The 20127-nt window shown below is 42.9% G+C and overlaps 1 protein-coding gene across 1 annotated transcript in view; it reads left to right on the top strand.

The window, feature by feature from the left end:
- Nucleotides 1-3538: 3538 nt before the first annotated feature.
- The window catches only part of RFFL (ring finger and FYVE like domain containing E3 ubiquitin protein ligase), a 64031-nt gene continuing 47442 nt past the window's right edge, over nucleotides 3539-20127 (top strand). Inside the window, 1 exon segment of the mRNA XM_064583223.1 lies at nucleotides 3539-3792. Coding sequence (XP_064439293.1) covers nucleotides 3639-3792 — 154 coding nt within the window. The 5' untranslated portion in view covers nucleotides 3539-3638.

The following is a 20127-nucleotide window of genomic DNA, read 5'->3' as shown; positions in this document are numbered from 1 at the left end:
AAGGAACAAGATTTTTTAATTTTTCATAAAAAGATTTTTTTTATTTGAGAGAGAGAGCACAAGGAGGGGGAGCAGGAGAGGGAGAAGCAGGCTCCCCACTGAGCAGGGAGCCTGATGCCAGATGCTGGGGCTTGATCCCAGAACCCTGGGATCATGACCTGAGCCGAAGGCAGACGCTTAACTGACTGAGCCACCCAGGCGCCCCAAGGAACAAGATTTTTTACATCTCAACTAACTCGGTCTTAGCTCTGACACTTACTTGCTGGGTGTCATTGGATGAATCACTTAGACTCTTTAAGCCTCAGTTTCATCTACTGTGAAATGAGGAAAACAATGCCTGCTGCATAGGGTGCCTGGGTGGCTCAGTGAGTCAAGTGGCTGACTCTTGATTTCAGCTCAGGGTCATGGGATCGAGCCCTGCATCAGGCTCTGTGCTCAGCGGGGAGACTGCTTGAAGATTCTCTCTCTCCCTCTCCCCCTGCCCTTCCCCTGTCTCTCTCTCTAAAATAAATAAATCTTTAAAAAATAATAATGCCTGATGGATAGAATTGCTTTGGAGTCATATAGCTTATGTAAAGCACCAAATGCTTTTCCAGGCCTATAATGGAACTAAATGTCATATCATTGTGAGGCTTCCAATGCCTGAAAGGTACTAGTGACAGCTTCGTTCTGTCCAGGCAAGGCCAGCTTCACGGTAGTGTGACCAGTGCCGTTGCACAGAGCCTTGTGCTTACTTTAATACTCTGAAGTATTTGGGAAGTACCCTACCATTGATTTCTTAGGGAATAACCCCCTTAGAGAGTTACCTCTTGTAGAAAAATTGGGATTAGCATCTCGTGTCTGTTTATCTCTGTTCCATTCTGGGGTAATAGATACAGCCTCTTTTAGAAAGGAATTCTTTATATTTTCCATAATTTATTAGGTCCAGAGAAGTTAAGAGGGGGCTGGTGAATTGGAATGATGATTTGGGGTTTTGGATAAAGAAAAGATCTAGGTTCAAAATGCATTCTGGCAGGGCACCTGGGTGGCTCAGTTGTTAGGCGTCTGCCTTCGGCTCACGTCATGGTCCCAGGGTCCTGGGATCGAGCCCCGCATCGGGCTCCCTGCTCAGCAGGAAGCCTGCTTCTCCCTCTCCCACTCCCCCTGCTTGTGTTCTTGCTCTCTCTCTCTCTCTCTGTCAAATAAATAAATAAAATCTTTAAAAAAAATGCTTTCTGGCCAAATTACTTGGACAAGATAATGTCTCTGTCTCATTGGTAAAATATATGTTGCAGGGGAATTATATTTTCCTTATTGGTAAAATTATATGTCTCAGGGGAACTTAACAGATAATTTAAAGTGCCTTTCACAGAATGTCTGGCACATAGTAGGTGCTCAATCACCATTAATTCTTTCAGCTTGTGCCAGAAGTAGCAAAAATCAGGTCACTAGCTCTTACAAGCCATGCTGCTACTAATAAAAGAAATAATATGATTTATTTTTTCACTCCTGTTTGGGGAAAGGCGTGTGCTTCATAAATATGTATTGGAAAGTACTTAGCAAATGAGTAGAAATAATAAAAATATGTCAAAGTAAACAGCTCCTATAAATATGTCACTTGGTAGACAAATTAGTGTTTTATTAACACTAAATACTATTGCTTGCCGAAAAGGATTTTAGATTACTTGCACAATGGGTACATTATTGAGTGCCTCTGCAGAAGGGCACGCTAAAGATTAAAAATAGTGATGGTGATAATGCTAAAGGTGGAGAAAGGAGGAGTGTGGGTAAATGCAGCTCTGAGACCTCCTTGCTTCAGTGATATGTACATTATTTAGCAACATTCCCATGATTTAACTGTAATATGGACCAGAGGACCCAGGGAAAAAAATGACCTCTAGAGGATGTCATGAATCTAAACTCCAGTCATTGGGTCCAACCAGTGGATTGAGAGCACTTCCCTTTGGAACTGAGCACTCAGCTTGTAAACTGAGCTTACAAAAACATCTCTGGTCTCACCCCATCCTTGTTCTGGACCTATTAACTTTCTATACTATAATTAACACAAAGAGGAGAGATCAGGTGGAGAATGCTGCGACTTAATCACAGGTCACAAATCCATTTCAGAAACAAGAGGATGAACAATGTCCTGACATCTCAAGAGGAAAGGAACCAGATGGGGGAAAACAGGAGACAATAAACGCCTTCATGGGGGGAATAAAGCCCTGGAGAGAAGCAGAGAAGACAGAATTCCATCAAGGAAAGTTACCAAAGTAGCTAGGTAGGAAAAAGATGAGGGGCGGGAAGCCTCTAGAAGGCCAATATTTCCATGAGTTACTGGGGGTGGAAAGACCTGGTTTCAAATTTCGGCTTGGCCTTTTTCAAACGGTGTGGCTTTGGGTAAATTACTTAACCTTCAGATCTTCGTTAATAACATGGGAATAATAGTACTCAGTTTGCTGGGTTGTGAAGATTAGAAATACTTGTGGAGTGACAGTCCACATGTATAAATGATAGTGTTTTTACATCATTTTTTCTCATGATAGTCCTTATTTTAAAATATAAATTGCTCAGAACAACTGTGGGAGGTTTCGATAGGAAACTAAAAGCAGAAGAAAATGTGTCATTAGACATGGTCAGAATAATGATTAGAATGTATATTATTTTCATGACTAGGTATTTTCTTCGTCCACACTGGCTAATGATCCCCCATGCAATCCGGTGCTTTACAGTTTACTAAGCACTTCTAAATGCATTAGCTCATTTAATCCTCATGCCACCCTACTTCCTAACAACCATACCAATTGTTTCAGGGATGAGGAAGCTGGAGTTCAGAGGCGTTAAGTACCTGCTAAAAGGTACACAGCTGATGAATGTCCGGGGTGGGCTCCTGAGCACAGTCCTTTTCCTTCAACCAAGGCCTTCTCGGAGCAGTTTCCTCACCCTCCTAAGGTAAAACTAACTAACCTTGGGGGGTTAGACTGGGAAATGCTAGATGAGGGAGGTGCCAGCGACTGAGTGGGAAAAGCATGGGTTTTGATGTCTTACACATCTGGCTTCTAATACCTTCCAGCTACGGGACCTTGAGTAAGCTAGTGAACCCTGATGGGCCTGGGTTCCCTCCATTGTAATCTTGGGAACCCTCACCTGCTTATAGCATTGTTGGGAGGAACAATGAAATATTAAAGTGAGGCAACCCGTAAACTCTTACAACGAAACGAGTTCAGGGATGTTAAGGGACTCGCTCAAGGTCACCAAGCTGGACCACCACCTAGCTGAGCCTCGTACGTGGACTCCAGCTCCTCGTGCAAAGTCCGGTGACCAAGGCAACGAGGGGCAGCAGATGCCCTGACACCAGAGAACCGACTCCTCCGCGGCTGGCTGCGGGGCTCAGGTTCAGGCTCGGCCTGCCCCGCCTCCGGCCGCCTCAGCTCCGCCAGGGGGCGCGCGCGGAGGCCACACTCTAGCCCGCCGCGCGCCTCGCCCCTCTCTATGGTGGCTGGGGCACCGCGGGAGCGGAGGCGCGCTCCCGAGAGGGGCGGGGCCGCGCCGGGGGCGGAGCCGCGCAAGGGGCGGGAGCGGCCGGGCAGTGCGGCTGGCGATGGGTGGGGGGGCCAACTTCCTGGGGCCGCCCGTGAGGATGTCGCGACCGCCCCCCGATGCCCCTCAGCCCCGGAGACGCCGCCGCGGCGGAGCCGGGAGCGCCCTTGCCTGAGGCGCCCGCGGCCCGGATCCGGCCCCTCCCCTCCCAGGTGCGGACCGCCGGGCGGGCGCGGCAGGTGAGGAGGCGGCGGCGGCGCTGGGATACGCGAGGTGCCCGGCCTGGGTGGGGTCCTGGGGGAGGTCGGGGTGGGAGTGCGGCTCGACCTCGGGTTCCGCCGGGCTGTGGTCTGGAGGCGCCTACTCTGTGCGGGGGGCGGCCTGGGACTCTCCCTGCCTCGCTGGAAGTCTCCGCATCCGGGGTAGCTCGCACCTGTCCCATTAAAAGTCCCTTCAAAGAAAGCATTTCACCTGTGCGGGCAGTAACCCGAGACGGGTATCTTCAAATTTCTCCAAAGCCTTACAGACCTGCAGGTTCAGTTGGCTTGTGGGGTAAAGATGCCTCTTTACGGCAGAGGAAACTGAGTCAGGTACGCGGCGGCCTGGTGCCCCCTATAAAGGACCTAGCTTGTCTCTGCTTCCTTGTGGAGGAGCCCTTGAGGCTTCTTGGAAGGAGGGGGCTGGAGTTCCGAGGCTTGGTGGAGAAGTTTGGGAATGTGGGCCCCCCACCCCTCCTACCACTCTTCCCTGTAGGGATTTGCCCTCCGTTTATTTGAGGTGATGTGTGAGGTCGCCAGTGGCCAAGACGGAGAAGGGAAGTGGGGCCCCTCTGCAGCGGGCTGCCCCTGAGACATTTGACCGGGCATAGGGAAGTATATGGCTAGACCAGGGGAGTCAGCATGGCAGACATCTGTCTGCTCAGAGCTTGATTTCGAGCTGGCAGAAGATACCAACAAGAGCATATTTTCTCCTTTTTGTTGGTCTGTATTTGTTCTAGTGGGAGAAAACTGCTTGTGTAATCAAGGAAGATTGTATCAAGCTCCTCCCAGTCTACCTCAGGGAAGAATTATTGTTAGCTTGGAAATAGGGCTTTACCCACACTTTGCACCTTGGCTAAAGGCCACAGTGACCTAATGAATAATCATCCACAGGTGCATGTGGCCTTCTAAGAATGCAGTAAGTTCCTTATTCATCCCTTTTACAGGTGGTTTGGAGGACAGGGAAGACTTCCAGTCACTCCTGTTGCTACAGCTGTCTGGGGAGCCTTGTGATTTTCCCAGTGACAGTTCAAGTTACTGAAATGTGGCCAAAGCTGTCGATTTTTATTGAGCCATTTTTCTAGGAATGGGAGTAGGTAGGGGACACGGTGCTTTGCTGAGTTCTTATACAGAATTCCAGGGTTGGGAGCTGCAGTGTTACTTCCTTTCTGTCAGGGGATTTTAGGTTTGACAACTTCTTTATCCTTTTTTCCTGATTGCATTCTTTCACATTCAAGGACATAAATGATGGCAGTTATTTCTGAAACGTTATGGCATATTTCCTAATAATTCTGGACTTCAATTCATAAACCAGTTTATTTAGAGGTGTCATTTTCTAAGTTTGGAAATTGGGTATAACAATTGCAGATTGATGTGGCAGGGCTATATAATAACTTGATTGTGCTTGAAGAAAATTTCCATGTAATCTAGGACACACACACACACTTAATGTCTATATCTAGTTACAAAGTTAACCCACTTAAAACTTACAAATTGGTCAGGTAGACAGCTGTTATTCTGTTTACATTGGGATCAAAGGCTTTAAATCCTCCAAATTGACTTAATTTAACCAACTCCTAAAATAATATGCACAGAAAAAGAGCTGTTCTCCGATTAGAAATTAATTTGTTTTTAATCTTTCTCATGGCCAGGCTGGTTGACATAACTGCTTAGCACCATCTAATAGGAATGCATCTTTAAGGCCTCTTAAGATAGCAGTGAAAAGCATTTTCTTTTTCTTTTTTTGAAAAAGCATTTTCAATTACCAGCATTTAAAAAGATAAAACAGCAACAATATCAAAAAAAGGCACAATTTCTTCCCTCATTACATGTTCACTGTGATGTTTAATATAGCCACACCCATCTGTAAGAGTACTGTGCCTAGGACTTCCTGGAAACACCTACAGAAACTTAAGGAGTGTTAGGGGGATGATTCCACCTTGATTTTTTATTCTTATAATAGAACCATTAACATTGCTATTGTTTTAAGGGTAGATTAGAGACTTTTATATCAGACTTGTATTGGCCATAGTGTTTATGTTTTGGGATGAAAGTTTTAGCCTCTGCACCTTGGAATCTTATCACCCCTGTAATACAGAACTAAGTCATAACTTAGAGTTTAATGAGAAACATAATTTAAATTGCTATTGGTGAAATCTCAAGGGACTAGCTGCTTCATCGTTATTATTGTTTGGTAATGATTACTGGTTATTATTTTTGTTTGGTTACTGGTTATTGGTAGTGGTTACTTGTGTTTAGGTAAGAAAGATTTTGGCAATTAAAAGGACAATCTTTTTCTATTACCTTTTTTTTGGTCTTTTTTTTTAATTGAAGTATAGTTGACACACAAGGACAATCTTTTTATATATAAACACGTGAACTCCCATTCCTTCAACAGGGAAATGGTTTGGTCATTTTCTTGTATTGTGACTTTATATTATTAACAGAGTTTTAAATAGGACTTTTAATAGGACATGAAAGCCATCCCAGATAGGAAGGAATTAGGGGCCTCAGCTCTCCCAGTTTCCAGGATTTATTGGTTGCCATGGTCAGGACAGTGGTTTTATCTAATCCTATAATGCCATTCTTAGTTTAAACCTATTATCTTCCTTTCTCTTAATTAAGATGGTCATGAAGTTCCTTTGCTTTCTCTTCTGCAGGTTGAGTGTTCCACATTTTTGATGCATTTGGGCCTGTTAACATTCTGAATTGTAGCTAAACAGTTGGTTGAGAGAATCCTACTGCATGATTTTAAACATTTTCCTTTTTCAAAGCAAGGATAAAATCTTATGTTTCCTCTGGGGGAAAAGCAGCTTTTTAAATCTGATAGTAAAACCGAAGCTGGTTTTTCCAGCTTTGTACCAATTCGAAATCTTAACCTTTCTTTTCTGGTTGTGCCAATACAGTGACTGGTGACCAGTAGTGAATGATGCACCAGAGCTGTTGGGAGATCCTGAAGTCTTCCTGAATCAGCAAAAGAAGGTCACATTGTATTCAGTGCAGCTTTTGGCCTTTTTAGAGTGTTTTATTGCAAGGAGTTCCCAAAAGCCAGGCGTTCCTTGAAAGCTGCAGTTTGCAGCTGAGTCACTAAGGGGTTCTTTAAAGTACGGATTTCCCAGCCCCACCTCCTGGAGATTTGATTGAGTAGAAAAGTGATGACCAAGAATTTACATTTTAAAAACCACTCTGGCCTCTATTTCCAAAAAGCTCCCCAAGTGATTCTGATATACAGCCAGGTTTGGGAGCCACTGCTGCATTGCTTTGAAATTCTTAATAAATGGTTGTCCCTTTAAAAGCATCATTATGTTATCCAGGATGTTTGATTTGCTAGAATAGCCCATTTCCTAGTCATGAAAGATAACAAAGAGCTTTTACAACTTTATGTAAATTACTTTACAGAGAGGCCCCCCTCTGCTGTATTATCTATCAGGAGTCACGAGGGAGGGTTGGTGAAAGTAGCTTCCTTTATTTCCTGAGTGGACAAATGAATGGTAATGTGGAAACAACTGGAGGTTGGACTCGGTAGTTGAATCTAGTTATGATCAGTGTTGGGTAGGAGGGGTGCCTGGGAATTCTCCGCGTGTAGGACTTAAAGCCAACTTGCCAGATGTTTCACTTCTTCATAGCTGAAGCGCTTATGGAAACTAATGGAGGCTTAATAGTCGATACAGCTTAGTCACAGGTCCTTTGCTGAGTTCACGGAAGGAAGAAAAAGTGCTGAAAGTACAGAACCATCCGAGTTAAAACAGAATCGGGCACTCGATATGTTAGGGAATTAAACTTGGGAAAAGCCTAACAGTTTAGGAAATCGACAAACCGGTTATTGAATCCTAGCTCTCCCGCCTCTTGGCCATGCTACCTCAGACCCCTTCCTTAATCTCTGTCAGCTTCATTTTCTTCATCCCCAAGATGAAGATCAAACCTGGTGGGATTGTTAGGTGGATTAAAAGAGAGAAAATATATTCTTTGAATGTTCACTTCTCCTACTTTCTGCTAGGATTTTTATTCCGAAGGCTGAAGATGTCTTTCTAAATCTGGCTTTCTCTGTAACTCTTTCCAGGAGTATCTACTCCATCAGCGCCTTCAGAGTCTATCAAAGAGTGAGGACTGAAGTTAGGAACTGGATGATAGGGGATGAGAGAGTCCTAGGACACTCAAAAATGTTTTTAGAATGAGTGGAGAATAGGCATATATCCAGAGTTACTGTCCGCAGGAATGAATTAATAATCTCTGAGTTCAGCCATGTGTATCTATCCATCTGGGTGGTAGCCCGGGCACTTCCATCAGGCCAGGAGGCTGGCCATTAGGGTGGCCCCGTGAAGTAGCAGCTGACATCCATCTCTTTCCTCATCTTCCTTTCTCCCTTTTGGTCTCTTTTGTTTCTCTTTCCCTCTCTCCTCCCTTCCCATCTTTCAAAGGGCCCTTCCTTTCGACTTGCCAGTCATGCCACAATAATCGCAGGCCAGGCCCCTGAAACTCCAGGCTAAAAGAGGTTGCTGGTTGCTAACACCTGTCTCTCAGCTAAATGAATAGGCCCTTTTGTGGGCAGGATGTTTAAAAAGCTGATTAGTACAATGCTGGCTTAAAGGACCTATTAATGATACAGCATATGTAAATCAGAGAGTGATTTAAAGCCATTTTAGAGATTTGTTTCTTATACTGGATATTTTTTATATTGGATTATGATGTTGGTTGAAATTTTATATCTAAACCATGAATTTGTTTATTGCCCAAACAGACTAATTTTTGTCATTTGATTGGGGATCATTTATATTCTAAAGAAGTTCCTATCCTTAAGGGCCTTTGTATTGTTCAGCAAATGTCTAACTAGTGTGTAATACAATTAAAGTTTTGTTCACTGTGCTGCTGACATAATTAGTTTAATTTCTGCTCCTTATATATTTCTCTTGGCAGCTGGGAAATTAAAATACTAGATGTTGCATAAAACTGCTTTTTTGAGGGGGTGATTTTACTGTCGGTTGAATGGACTTAGGCCCCAGGGTACATTTTTTAAGATGTCTTATTCAACTTTCCTGTAATAGTCTTCTTTCTCTCCATAGAATTAATGTATTAAGACACATAATTGGCTATTTAAGCATTCAGAAGAGAGAATGTTTGGCCTTTACCCCGTGATTATATTTTTTTCCCTCCATCTCTTTTGAGGCAATGTGTGTAATTTTTGAAACCCCTAAGTATATTACACTTACATTAGCACGTGACCTTTTGCAAAGACTGGAGAATGGAGTGCTTTTCTCTGATAAGGTGTGTTATATAATTCCCTCCCCAAAGCACTGCCCTGTTCTTTTTAGATCATAGCGTTTTCAGACCTCATGTGAGCGTGGAAAAGCTGTGATGCCTAGCAAATCCTCTTCACAATTTCTCTGTGATACGTTTCACAGAAATGGCTCTAGTCTTCAGGAACAAGAAGTTGCTCTCAAGGAGACTTTACATTTAATTACTCTAATCCGCACTTCATTTCCTACAGGATTCTTGCAGAGATTCTCACTAGGCTGACGATTTCATGGAGTCATGACTTAATGCATGTTTTTATCTCTTGTTAAGGCTTCCAACTTTTTTTTTTTAATGGAAAGTGACCTTGGTCTGGTAATTTCTCCATTGTCCTCGCCTATAAAAAGATAAGCAAAACCGTCTTGCTCCCTCAGCAGCCTTTTTCAGCAGCCACCCCTCGTGCTGCTTTTGAACTTCTAAAAAATTTTGTTGAGCAAGTATTACTTGACTTTTTAAATTAAGCTGGCCCTCTCTGGTGCTGCAGGTCAGGCTTCTATCTCCCAGTTTAACGTGCTCAGGCCTTTTCTGGAATTGCATATCAAGAAAGGATTTCATTGTTTCTGGGTTGTGGAGTGGTCAGGACTCCCTCAGACATCCGTTTGTTTCTACCAGGCCGGTTCTAAAAGTAGGGGAAGCACATCCCCCATTTGAACCACCAGAAGCCAGTCTGATTGCTGAAGACATTTTAACTGCTTTGATCCTCTTTAAAGAAAATGCTGCCTAGTCATCCTGAAATTTACATACAGGAAGGTAGGCCAACTGGAGGCTCTGCTGGCCTCTGAGTGGTTAAGTATAATTGGTTAGTAATCAGCACCATTGTTTATTTGCAACTGCTGGATTATGTTAAAAGACTTGCAAAAAAAAAAAAAAAAAGGCTTTTCTGCTTTTCTTGAGTAAATGTAGTGTCATCCTCTCCCACCACCTCCTCTTCATGTTTCACTCTTCATTTGCTTTAGAAAATCTTTGCAGTCTCAGTCTAGATCACATGCATACAGAGTTATGGCACAGGAATCAATATATTTGATCCTAAAATGCATAGAAAAGTGTGTTGTCCCTCCAGGATTTTCTGTGAATCTTACCTTTTTTTTTTTTTTTTTTAACTTTAATGATGATTAAGACATCTGCTGGAGAAACAACTGGCCCTCATCCTCTTTCTGCTTCCAGCCTTTCTTTCCCTAGGTCTTGAGTCAGTGGGGCCACAATGAATTAATTATACTTCCTCTTGACCATGCTAAATTATTATTTTACATGGTGTGGAAGAAGAGTCACCAGAGCATAAGCCTTTATTCGAAAATGCTGGACAAAAGGAGCATTCTAGTTTGGAGAAAGAGCAGAGTGTTTTCTAGGGCTTGTTTTAGCAGGATTGGGTCAGCTGAAGTTCAGCTGGTTGGAGCAATCTGCAGTCAAGGACGGTTTTAGGAAGGGGGAGGAATTGTTTTTGCAAATGAGCAGCCATTGTTTGGGCATTTTGGATTTTACAGAGGTGCGGAGAGGGAGAGTCAGGGGCTAACATTTTGTACAGTGGGCAGGAGGTGGGGAGGAATAATGCAGGTGCTAGGACTTGCCCAGTCCACAGTGGAAAATTCCTAGTCTTTCAGTTTCTCTCACATCTGTCTACCTTTGTTTCTTCCTTTTGGGCACTACTAGATTCAGGTACCATTCTTGGTCATTTTATTTACTGATGGAAGAGTTTGCTTAGTCATTCCGAGTGAGAGTTGAAGTTTACCTTCCCTAGTGTTTGCTATGGAACAGGTGGGGAGAGGGGTGCCAGAATATTCCCAGAGAGTTGGACAGAGGCCACTCCACCTTGCTTATGACCCTCACCATGTAGTTGGACCCAGCACTCCCCGTGACTCTGAATCATCCACCCCCATGCCTACTGGTCTAGTTCAGGACTGGATTGTTGACACAGTTGCAGACCGGCAGCTTGATGAATAGGGACAGTGAGCCAACTAGTTACTGGGGGACATAAAAATGATAGTAATTCTGCTGCTTCACCTCCAGATGATCTTCATCAGATTCCTAAATTTTATTTATTTAATAAAATTTTTCATACAGCACATGAACATGTCTCTTGTACTACCAAAACTAATACTAAAAAGGAAAATACATTTGCAATTACATCTCAGTTGGTTTTTATTTGAGATGCAGGCTGTCCACACCTGCGCTGTTACTTGTGGAAAAGCTTGCAAACAGCAGCCTGAGATCTTTCTCCAAACATAAAAATAAGCCACTGGTTTTATTTGGAAGGGATTGGTACAGAACTCAAGAGTTCTGAATATCATATCAAGAAAGCAGTTTTTGATGCCATAGAATGTAAATATTTACATGTATTTTAATTTACATGTGGTCTTTTTTTTTTAATATTTTAAAAATATTTTTTAAATATTTTTTTTAACCTCTTTGCCCAACTTGGGGCTCGAACTCACAACCCTGAGATCAGGAGCTGTGCACTCCACTGACTGAGCCAACCAGGTGCCCCCACCAAACATAATTTTTTAAAATGGGGAAAATTTGGGGCACCTGACTGGCTTGATCTCAGGGTGGTGAGTTCAATCTCTATACCTTGGGTATAGAGAATACTAAAAAAAATAAATAGGGGCCATTGGGTCGCTTAGCTGAGCAACCCATTCTTGATTTTGACTCAGGTAATGATCTCAGGGTCATGAGACCCCTGTCAGACTCTGCGCTGAGCAGGGAGTCTGAGATTCTTGCTCTCCTCCTGCCCCTCCCCTTACTGGTGTGCACTCTCTCTAAAATAAATAAACCTTTAAAAATAGGGCGCCTGGGTGGCTCAGTTGGTTAAGCCAACTGCCTTCAGGCTCAGGTCATGATCCTGGGTCCTGGGATCGAGTCCCACATCGGGCTCCCTGCTCAGCGGGAAGTCTGCTTCTCCCTCTGACCCTCTCCCCTCTCATGCTCTCTCTCACTGTCTCTCTCACAGAAATAAATAAAATCGTAAAAAAAAAAAAAAAACCTTAAAATAAACTTAAAAAAATGGGGAAAAGTTGAAATTTGTTGTTACATATCACAAATATTATAAAAGCATATTAAAATATGCTTTCTGTAAGTTTTAATATCCTGATTTAAAAATATTCTTTACCTAAGATAATTTTTTTTATCAGGGATTACACCCAAATTATGACCTTTTTTTATTCCTAAAAACATTGGTAACATCATCTATTGCAGATCTCAAATTTTAGTGTGCACCAGAATCTCCTGAGCACTTGTAAAAAATCCAGTTTCTTGATTCCTAGCCTATACCTACAGAATCAAAGTGTTTGGGACTGAAATTGGGGATTCTGATGGCAACAACCACGATGATAGTGGTGATGATGTTGAGAAACTCAGAAATTCGGGGCTGCCTTTATTTTGCAGAGGAGGGATTTAAGGCACAGAGGAATTTAAGGCACTTTGAACAACATTGTTCTAGGTGGTTCTGAGGACAGTGAGATCATTTTCTTCCTTATGCTACCTGTAAATGAAGCAACCAGCTGAGGACTCCCATTCCTACTTGGGGGAAGAAGTTCCATCGCCTGTTGATTTACTAGATCACAACCACAATTTTTATCCTTGGAGATTAGGTGAGGGATGCTTGCTTACCTTTAATATGCTTAAGAATAAGTCAGTAGAACTTGCATTTGGTGTCTGTATCAGGAGGGATCTTGACCTCTTTTGACTAAATACTAAAAAGGAGTTTTCAACTTCTTGGCCTTTACTCACCATGAATAAAGCTGCTTAAAGGTAGAAGACAAAATTTGGGGGCATACAGTTTTTTTTTTTTGAGGCACTAAAGTTTGTGTTTGCTTTTTAGAAGCCTTTTATAAGTAGTCTAGGAACAAGTATTATTTGTGTTGCTGTAATGTCAAAATGAATGTTGATACAGAGCAGGGGGGAAAATATCTCTGCATGCTTTCTTTGCATCCTGGTTTAATTGCTTAGTTGGATAAAATGTCAAACTTGATAGATTATGGGAGCTGTTATTTTGGTGGTTAAACAAAAATGAAACTGTTGTGGATGTTGGCAAAGAACACTGCTCCCTGTGTCTTGACTTTGCACTGGAGAAAGTTTCAATTGTTTTGAAGCAATACTAGTTAAAAAATGCTGCTTCTGTCGCTCCTAGCACAGCTGTCCAAACTACCAGCTCTACTGGGGCCTTTGGACAAGCATTATTGAACAATTTTGGAAACAATTTATGTTTCTGATCCCAAAATGTCTGTGGTTGTCCCCTGAATAGTTGGGACGCCTAGAAGTGGAGAAAGGTATGGCATCTTGTCTAGATGATTCAAGTCCAAACTTTTTTTAAGTGTCTCTAGAACAATCTCCCATCTTTCTGACTGGGGCGGGGTGGGGGTTGGGGCTGTGAAGAGAATACTGCCTTCCCCCGTCAGTGACCATTCAGGAGGATGGCATGCTCTCGGGCTGTGTGGCAGCCTACAGAGGATTTTGGTTATTATAACCTTGATTAAGAAAGAAGGATAGGGAACATGAGTGAGGGTACAGATGTTTTTGAAAGTCTGTGCCTGCTGTGTGAAGCCTTGAATTTTCACTTTGAACATTTCATTTGGTAAAGGATGTTATAAAACTGTCTTTACAAAACAGCCCCCTTTCCTATTGAAATCATATGTTGCCCACGAGAGAGCTCGGGAAGCATTAGGCATGCTCAGCAGGGTGTATTTTACTCATTCCATTGTGTAAAATGATACATTTTTCTGAATGGGATTGTATGCATTCTTTGGTGGGAGTTAGGAGGCGGCTTACTTTTGTTTAAAAGTAGGAGAGAGCTTTGTGTAAGACTGACATTTCTTTTGCTGGGTGATACTTGTCTTTGTGCCATATTTTACCTGTATAAGAATTACCAACAGTCGTTGTGTACTGGCTGTGTGCAGGGACTTTACTATAGGAACTTATTTCATCCTCCCAACACTTTTATGAGGTGTAGGATCTGTGTTCCACAGATGTGAAAACACTGCACAGAGAAGTTACGTGACAGGCCTAAGGCCACACAGTGAGCCCTTCTGGCTGTAAAGACCAGGCTCTCAATCACCAGGCTATAGTGGCCTCACTCCACTGGCTCACCTATGGTGATTAACTTTTCAGAACAGGTCTTCAGACGTAGGTTCCATTTCATATAGTGGTGGGCTTTGAAATTTTTTATACATGGGCCTCCTTGTGTGGAATGTGATTTAAAAATGATATTAACAATACTTGTTACGTATTCTAGTTTTGGTTCTGTTAGCACTGAAGGATTGCTTTATAGTTTGTTCCTAATTCTAACATTATAATGATATTTGATGTATCAGCCAGTCACCCTTAAAAGCACATTTGGCTAAGCAGCTAGAACCCTGGCTTAGAGGAGAATCTGTTGGTGGCAGTTCATTTTTCAGGGTTTTTTTTCTTGTGGGGGGAGTGTCTTCCTGTTTGTCGTTAGGCCTTCTCAGTAAAGTGCCTTCTACATAAGATGTATAGATGTTCTGGCCTCATGTTGTAAGTGATAGTGGCATAAATGATGACAGACCACTTTCAGGAAGAAGCCCTGACCAGCAGAGAAAGTAAAGCTTTGCTATCCGGGCTTGAGACCTCTGTCTTGCTTCCCCTACTCTGAGGCCCTGTGAGGACTGGCCCGAAGAATCAGAGGAAGCGTCCCTGAAAGTTTTTCTGCTAACCTCTCCCTCGCATTTTGGAGACTGCTCCTGAGACTTTTGTAAGAAAAAGCTTGTGGTCAGAAGCCTGTCAAATGTGAGCTGCCCTGCCTGGTAACCATGTCTTTCACAGTTTCTTTGTCTAATTGTTGCAGTGTTCCGATGCTTTTGATTTCAAACAGGACAGTTCAGCTGAATGCTGAGCTGGAACTACAGCAGGCTTCACTCTGTGCGGGGTTACTTCTGCCTTTTGGCTCATTACTCAAGGCTCAGATGCAAATGCAGGGAGGGATGGGGCCGGGTAATGCCTGAAATGTATGTCAGGTGGTTGGGTGAGCAACTGATCCATGCTTAAAGAGTCTTCCCCCTCACCCCCCAGCATAGTAGGGACTGCAAAATAATAAGAAATGTGCTTTGTTTTTACAAACTTTTCGCCTTTCTGGGTTCCCCATAGTGATTGGACAGTGGAATGAGTAATTGCACTATGAGAGCCACATCATCCCTAATCCTTGGCAACCAGTAATCTCTTCTCTCTCTAATTTTGTCATTTCTGAAGTGTTATGGAAATGGATCATAACAATATGTGACCTTCTGAGATCGGCATTTTTCATTCAGCGTGACGCCCTCCAGCCAAGTTGTGTGTAGCAATAGTCCATTCCTTTTTATTGCTAAGTGGTATTCCTTGGTGTGAATGGGCCGCAGTTTCTTCAGCCATTCACCTGTTGAAGGGCATTTTGGTGGTTTCCAGTTTTTGGCAATATAAATAAAGCCATCGTGAACATTTGCGTACAGGTGTTTTGTGGACACAGGAAATTAAATTTCTCTGGATTAAGTGTCCAAGAATGCAATTCTGAGTTCGATGGTGAGAATCTGTTTAGTTTTTTATTTTTATTATTTTTTTAAAGATTTTATTTATTTATTTGACAGAGGGAGACACAGCGAGAGAGGGAACACAAGCAGGGGGAGTGGGAGAGGGAGAAGCAGGCTTCCCGCTGAGCAGGGAGCCCAATGCGGGGCTTGATCCCAGGACCCTGGGATCATGACCTGAGCCGAAGGCAGACGCTTAACGACTGAGCCACCCAGGCGCCCCTCTGTTTAGTTTTTTAAAGAAACTGCCAAACAGTTTTCCAGAGTGGCTGTACCATCTTAACAGCCCCACCAGCAATGTAGAAGATTCAGTTTCTCCACATCCTTGCCAGCATTCGGAATTGTCACCATTTTTTATTTTAGCTTTTCTACTAGGTAGAAATCTGGTTTGTAAGTTCGTCAGATAACTTGGTAAAACTGACCTGACTGATGAAGAGCATAGATTTTTTTTTTTTTTTAAGATTTTATTTATTTATTCATTAGAGACAGAGAGAGAGAGGCAGAGGGAGAAGCAGGCTCCCAAGGAGCAGGGAGCCCGATGTGGGACTCGATCCCAGGACCCTGAGATCATGACCTGAGCCGAAGGCAGACGCTTAGCCATCTGAGCCACCCAGGCGCCCAAGAGCATAGATTTTTGAGTCGTGTGTTGTTAGCATGCTTCATGGTTCTGCCTCTGTACAGCATTCAGTGGTCTGTTGAGTTGCTCTTTAATCCCCTGGCTGTGGTTTCCTTGAGAGAGGGAAGAGCAACCAAAACTCACTGTGAGGGAAGCAAGAACTGTGAGCATGAGACTGTCTCCCTTTACCCGGTAGTACCTAGCACAGTGCTGCCAGTGAAGGTGAACGAACGGTGCTATCCCCAAATTATGCATTTCTGGTAAATTCTTTAGAAGTGTGCCTCAATGAATATAGCTTTAAATACGCTGAAAATTTGGCTTAGAATGGCCCTACCAGCTTGTTCAAAGTGTTTCATTTTGTCAAGTGATCCTATTTCTGGTAATATTAATTAGCTTATACAGCTCATTTTAAAATACTAAAATAGCACAGAAGTATACATATAAAGCAGAAGGTAAACATCACCTTTACCAGAAGTAACTACTATTAAATGGTTCTAGACTTTTTTTTAAGACTTTGAGAGAGCAAGCTTGTGCACGCACAAGTGGTGGGGGAGGGGCATAGGGAAAGAACCCTCGAGCGGACTCCACGCAGAGCACAGAGCCCAATGCCGAAACCAAGAGTGGGAGGCTTAACCGACTGAGCCACCCAGTGGCCCCAATGGTTCTAGACTTTTAAGCTATATGTTTTGTATCTTTTTTTTTTCACTCTATGTATATATCTCTGTGTGTGTTTCTGTAGTCCCCAACTGCTCTTCTGTTAATGCTTTCTTTGTTTTCAATGGATAATGTATTACGGGCATTTTCCCTGTGATTTTTTTTTTTTTTTTCTTAAGCGCTTCAGCCTGGGACCATGCTGCATTCCTTTCTCTGACCCTTTTTTTGTTTTCTTATAAAAGGGTTGAGGGGCGCCTGGGTGGCTCGGTTGGTTAGGCCTCTGCCTTCGGCTAAGGTCATGGTCCCAGGGTCCTGGAATAGAGCCCCACATAGGGCTCCCTACTCAACGGGGAGCCTGCTTCTCCCTCTCCTGCTCCCCCTGCTTGTACTCGCTCTGTCTCTCTCTCTCTGTCAGATAAATAAATAAAATCTTAAAAAAAAAGGGGGGGGGGTTGAGAGATACCTTTGAAAGACCAAAACAAAATATATTTTATTCCTTGTTACATGGGTTTGGGTTGAAATAAGGTTGTAGCTTTATTTGCAAGGAAATCAGTAAAATTCTGGATGTTAGGATCTGCCTATCTGCTTTATTATAAATAATGCAGGTCTGATTTTATGAACTTTGACGAAAGCAAGAACTGTGAGCACAGTAATCTTTGGAGAATGTACAGTCCTTTGGGTATTAGTCTACTCATCAAGTGCTTAGTCAGATGGAGTGTTTTCTTAAGTGCTACTGAAATGCACAGTTTAGTCTTTATTTTGAAATCTCTCCTGTCTTCTCTGTCTCTTTCATTATTTTGATTACCTTGTTGGGACATTCAAGCTGTGCCGTCTTATCCTTTTATTTCCATAGCCTACATAAGCTAGTTTGAAGATTAACTGTAGGTGAACAGGTAACCTTATCTACTTGGCTAGAAGTCACCCGTCCACATGAAACACATGTCAACAAAGGCCCCCTAGGCTTGGGAACCTGCGAGAAGGTAACTAAATCTTGTGGCATTTTTAATGGAAACCAACGTGAAAAGTTAGTAAGTTTGACTTATTGGAGGCAGGGTGTGACTATAAGAGGTGGCAGGGAGTGGAGAGAAAGAAGAGAGTGTGTGTGGATGTATTTGAGGAGAAGAATCCAGAGGTATACGGTAAAGAAGAATTGTGAATTCAAGAAATTTTTCGAGTTGAATGACAGAATCTTTGTTCTGAGAGGGTGGTTGGTTACTGGGGAATAGGACCTGAGCTTACTAATCACTCCATTATAAAGCTATGGGAGTTGTTTTGGTGATGGGAGTTGGATGACAAGGGCCTTTTCCTGCCCTTCTGTATTAGCAGCTCAGGGGAAAAAATGAAGAAATAGCTTTGTATAGAAAGTTACACTGTCAAACGGTTCCAAGATTTCTGTTGCCAGGTTTCTTTTTCTTTTTTTTAAGATTTTATTTATTTATTTGACAGAAGGAGAGAGCACAAGCAGAGGGTAGTGGCAGAGGGAGAGGGAGAAGCGGGCTCCCCAGTGAGCAGGGCCCTGGGATCATGACCTGAAAGCTGAAGGCAGACGCTTAACCGACTGAGCCATCCAGGTGCCCCTGTTGCCAGGTTTCTAAAGTGAGCTGCCCAGGATGGCAGTTTTGTTGATTCGCTGACTTCCTCCCCCCGCCTCCCATCTTGTTATTAGGGCCTCAGCCTGTGTCCTGTCAGCTTTGGACTCCTCCTTTTCCTGCAGGCTCGCTACTTTTTCAATTCCCTGACATTTAGGGATCTAGTATTTCACTGTGCTTGAGGTAGGCAGTTGCTGTACCCTTGATATTGGATACCTTTCTGAACTATTACACCACAGTGGATAATCAAGTGCCCACAATTACGTTATAGGACAGATTCTGGTAACTGTACCAGCAAGGACAGACTCACTTCGCGTGCCCTCACACAGCTCCGGGGGGTGGGGAGGTTGTGTAGCAAAGTGCTGTGAGGCAGGTTGAGCCTCACGCAGTGCCAGTTCCTACATCTGAACATGAAAGTGGCTCGTTAAAGATTAAAGGGACTGCCTGGTCCTTCTGTCCCCAAGATGGAATGATCCCCGCCGTGGCGACAGAGTTTGTCTCCCAGGAGAGGCCATTTTATACAGGAGGTTTGTGCTTCCAAATGTTACAGTGAGCCTGCGTCGGCTGATGCCGTGGTGATAAGTTGGCATTTGGGTACTCTGAAGACATATGAGCTACATAGCATCCCATGGTTTGAATTTCTGGGCGAAACTGCCTCATCAGGAAGTCAAAAGCCTCTACTTTCAACCCGCGCCTTTGGGGAGGTTTTATCCTTTGTTTTATTTGACTATTCTGTTGAGTCAAGTGAACTTCAATTTTCACGGCCATAAAAATTCCATTAAGCCCCTTGTACTGCATCCCAGGTGTGAAGATGTCTCCGTATAATGACTGTGGGTGACAGCTAAAATCCTTAAGAGTAGTTAGGATAATTGTCTCTGAAGTCTTGAAGAAAATAATGGCTCAATTGACAAAATAAATACAGTTCAATTGTTATGTTCTTGGCAGTTCTGGTGGGTAAGGGGACTAATGTCTAAGACCTACTCAGTGAGACTACTATTCATTTTGGTGGTCTTTGAATTAAAACTTTTCATTCTGTGAACAGTGAGTGCTCAGGGAACATAGCTGTATGACCCATCTCTCAAAATAGCCAAGGCCCACCTGCATCAGAATCACGTGGGAGAGGGAGTTCCTTATTGAAAATTCTGATTTTGGGGCCTCTCCATTTGTGCTAATCCAGAATGTCTGAGGGACTGGGATGGGAAATAACCATTTTTAATAAGCACCCCTGCTGATTGTTAAGTATCCCTAGAGTGGATTCTCGAGTATCCTAAAATTTACTTCATTTCTCATGTTTAATTTCTGTGATTTATTAGATGATAGATGTTTGGTTGATGCTCATTTGTCTTTTTTGAAGAGGAGGTACTCTAGTTTTTTGTTTGTTTTTTTTAAACATTATAAGATCCTAGAACTCCGAAGGTTAGAATTTGGCAATGTCCCTAATTTTCAAGAAGGTGAGACAGCCATCCCACTGGTTCCTGGAAACTTGGATTTATCAGTTCAACCCCTTCTCAATAAGAAAAAGGATATAGACATAAATAGGATTAATTTGTTGAACAGAATAAATGTGCAGTATCATTTAGGATGTTAGGGAGGGGAAAGTAGGTAAAAGGGAGATGTTAAGAGAAAAGGGAGAGAAAGGGAAAAGATTCGTTCATAAAACGGTAAAAAATTTAAAATTAACCCAATTTAAATTA

Source organism: Mirounga angustirostris, unplaced genomic scaffold (assembly GCF_029215605.1).
Source record: "Mirounga angustirostris isolate CCGP_5_RB_7025 unplaced genomic scaffold, mMirAng1.0.hap1 SCAF_17, whole genome shotgun sequence".
NCBI lineage: Eukaryota > Metazoa > Chordata > Mammalia > Carnivora > Phocidae > Mirounga > Mirounga angustirostris.
Note: the sequence above shows the minus strand (reverse complement) of the source record. Positions and strands in the feature narration are given on the sequence as shown.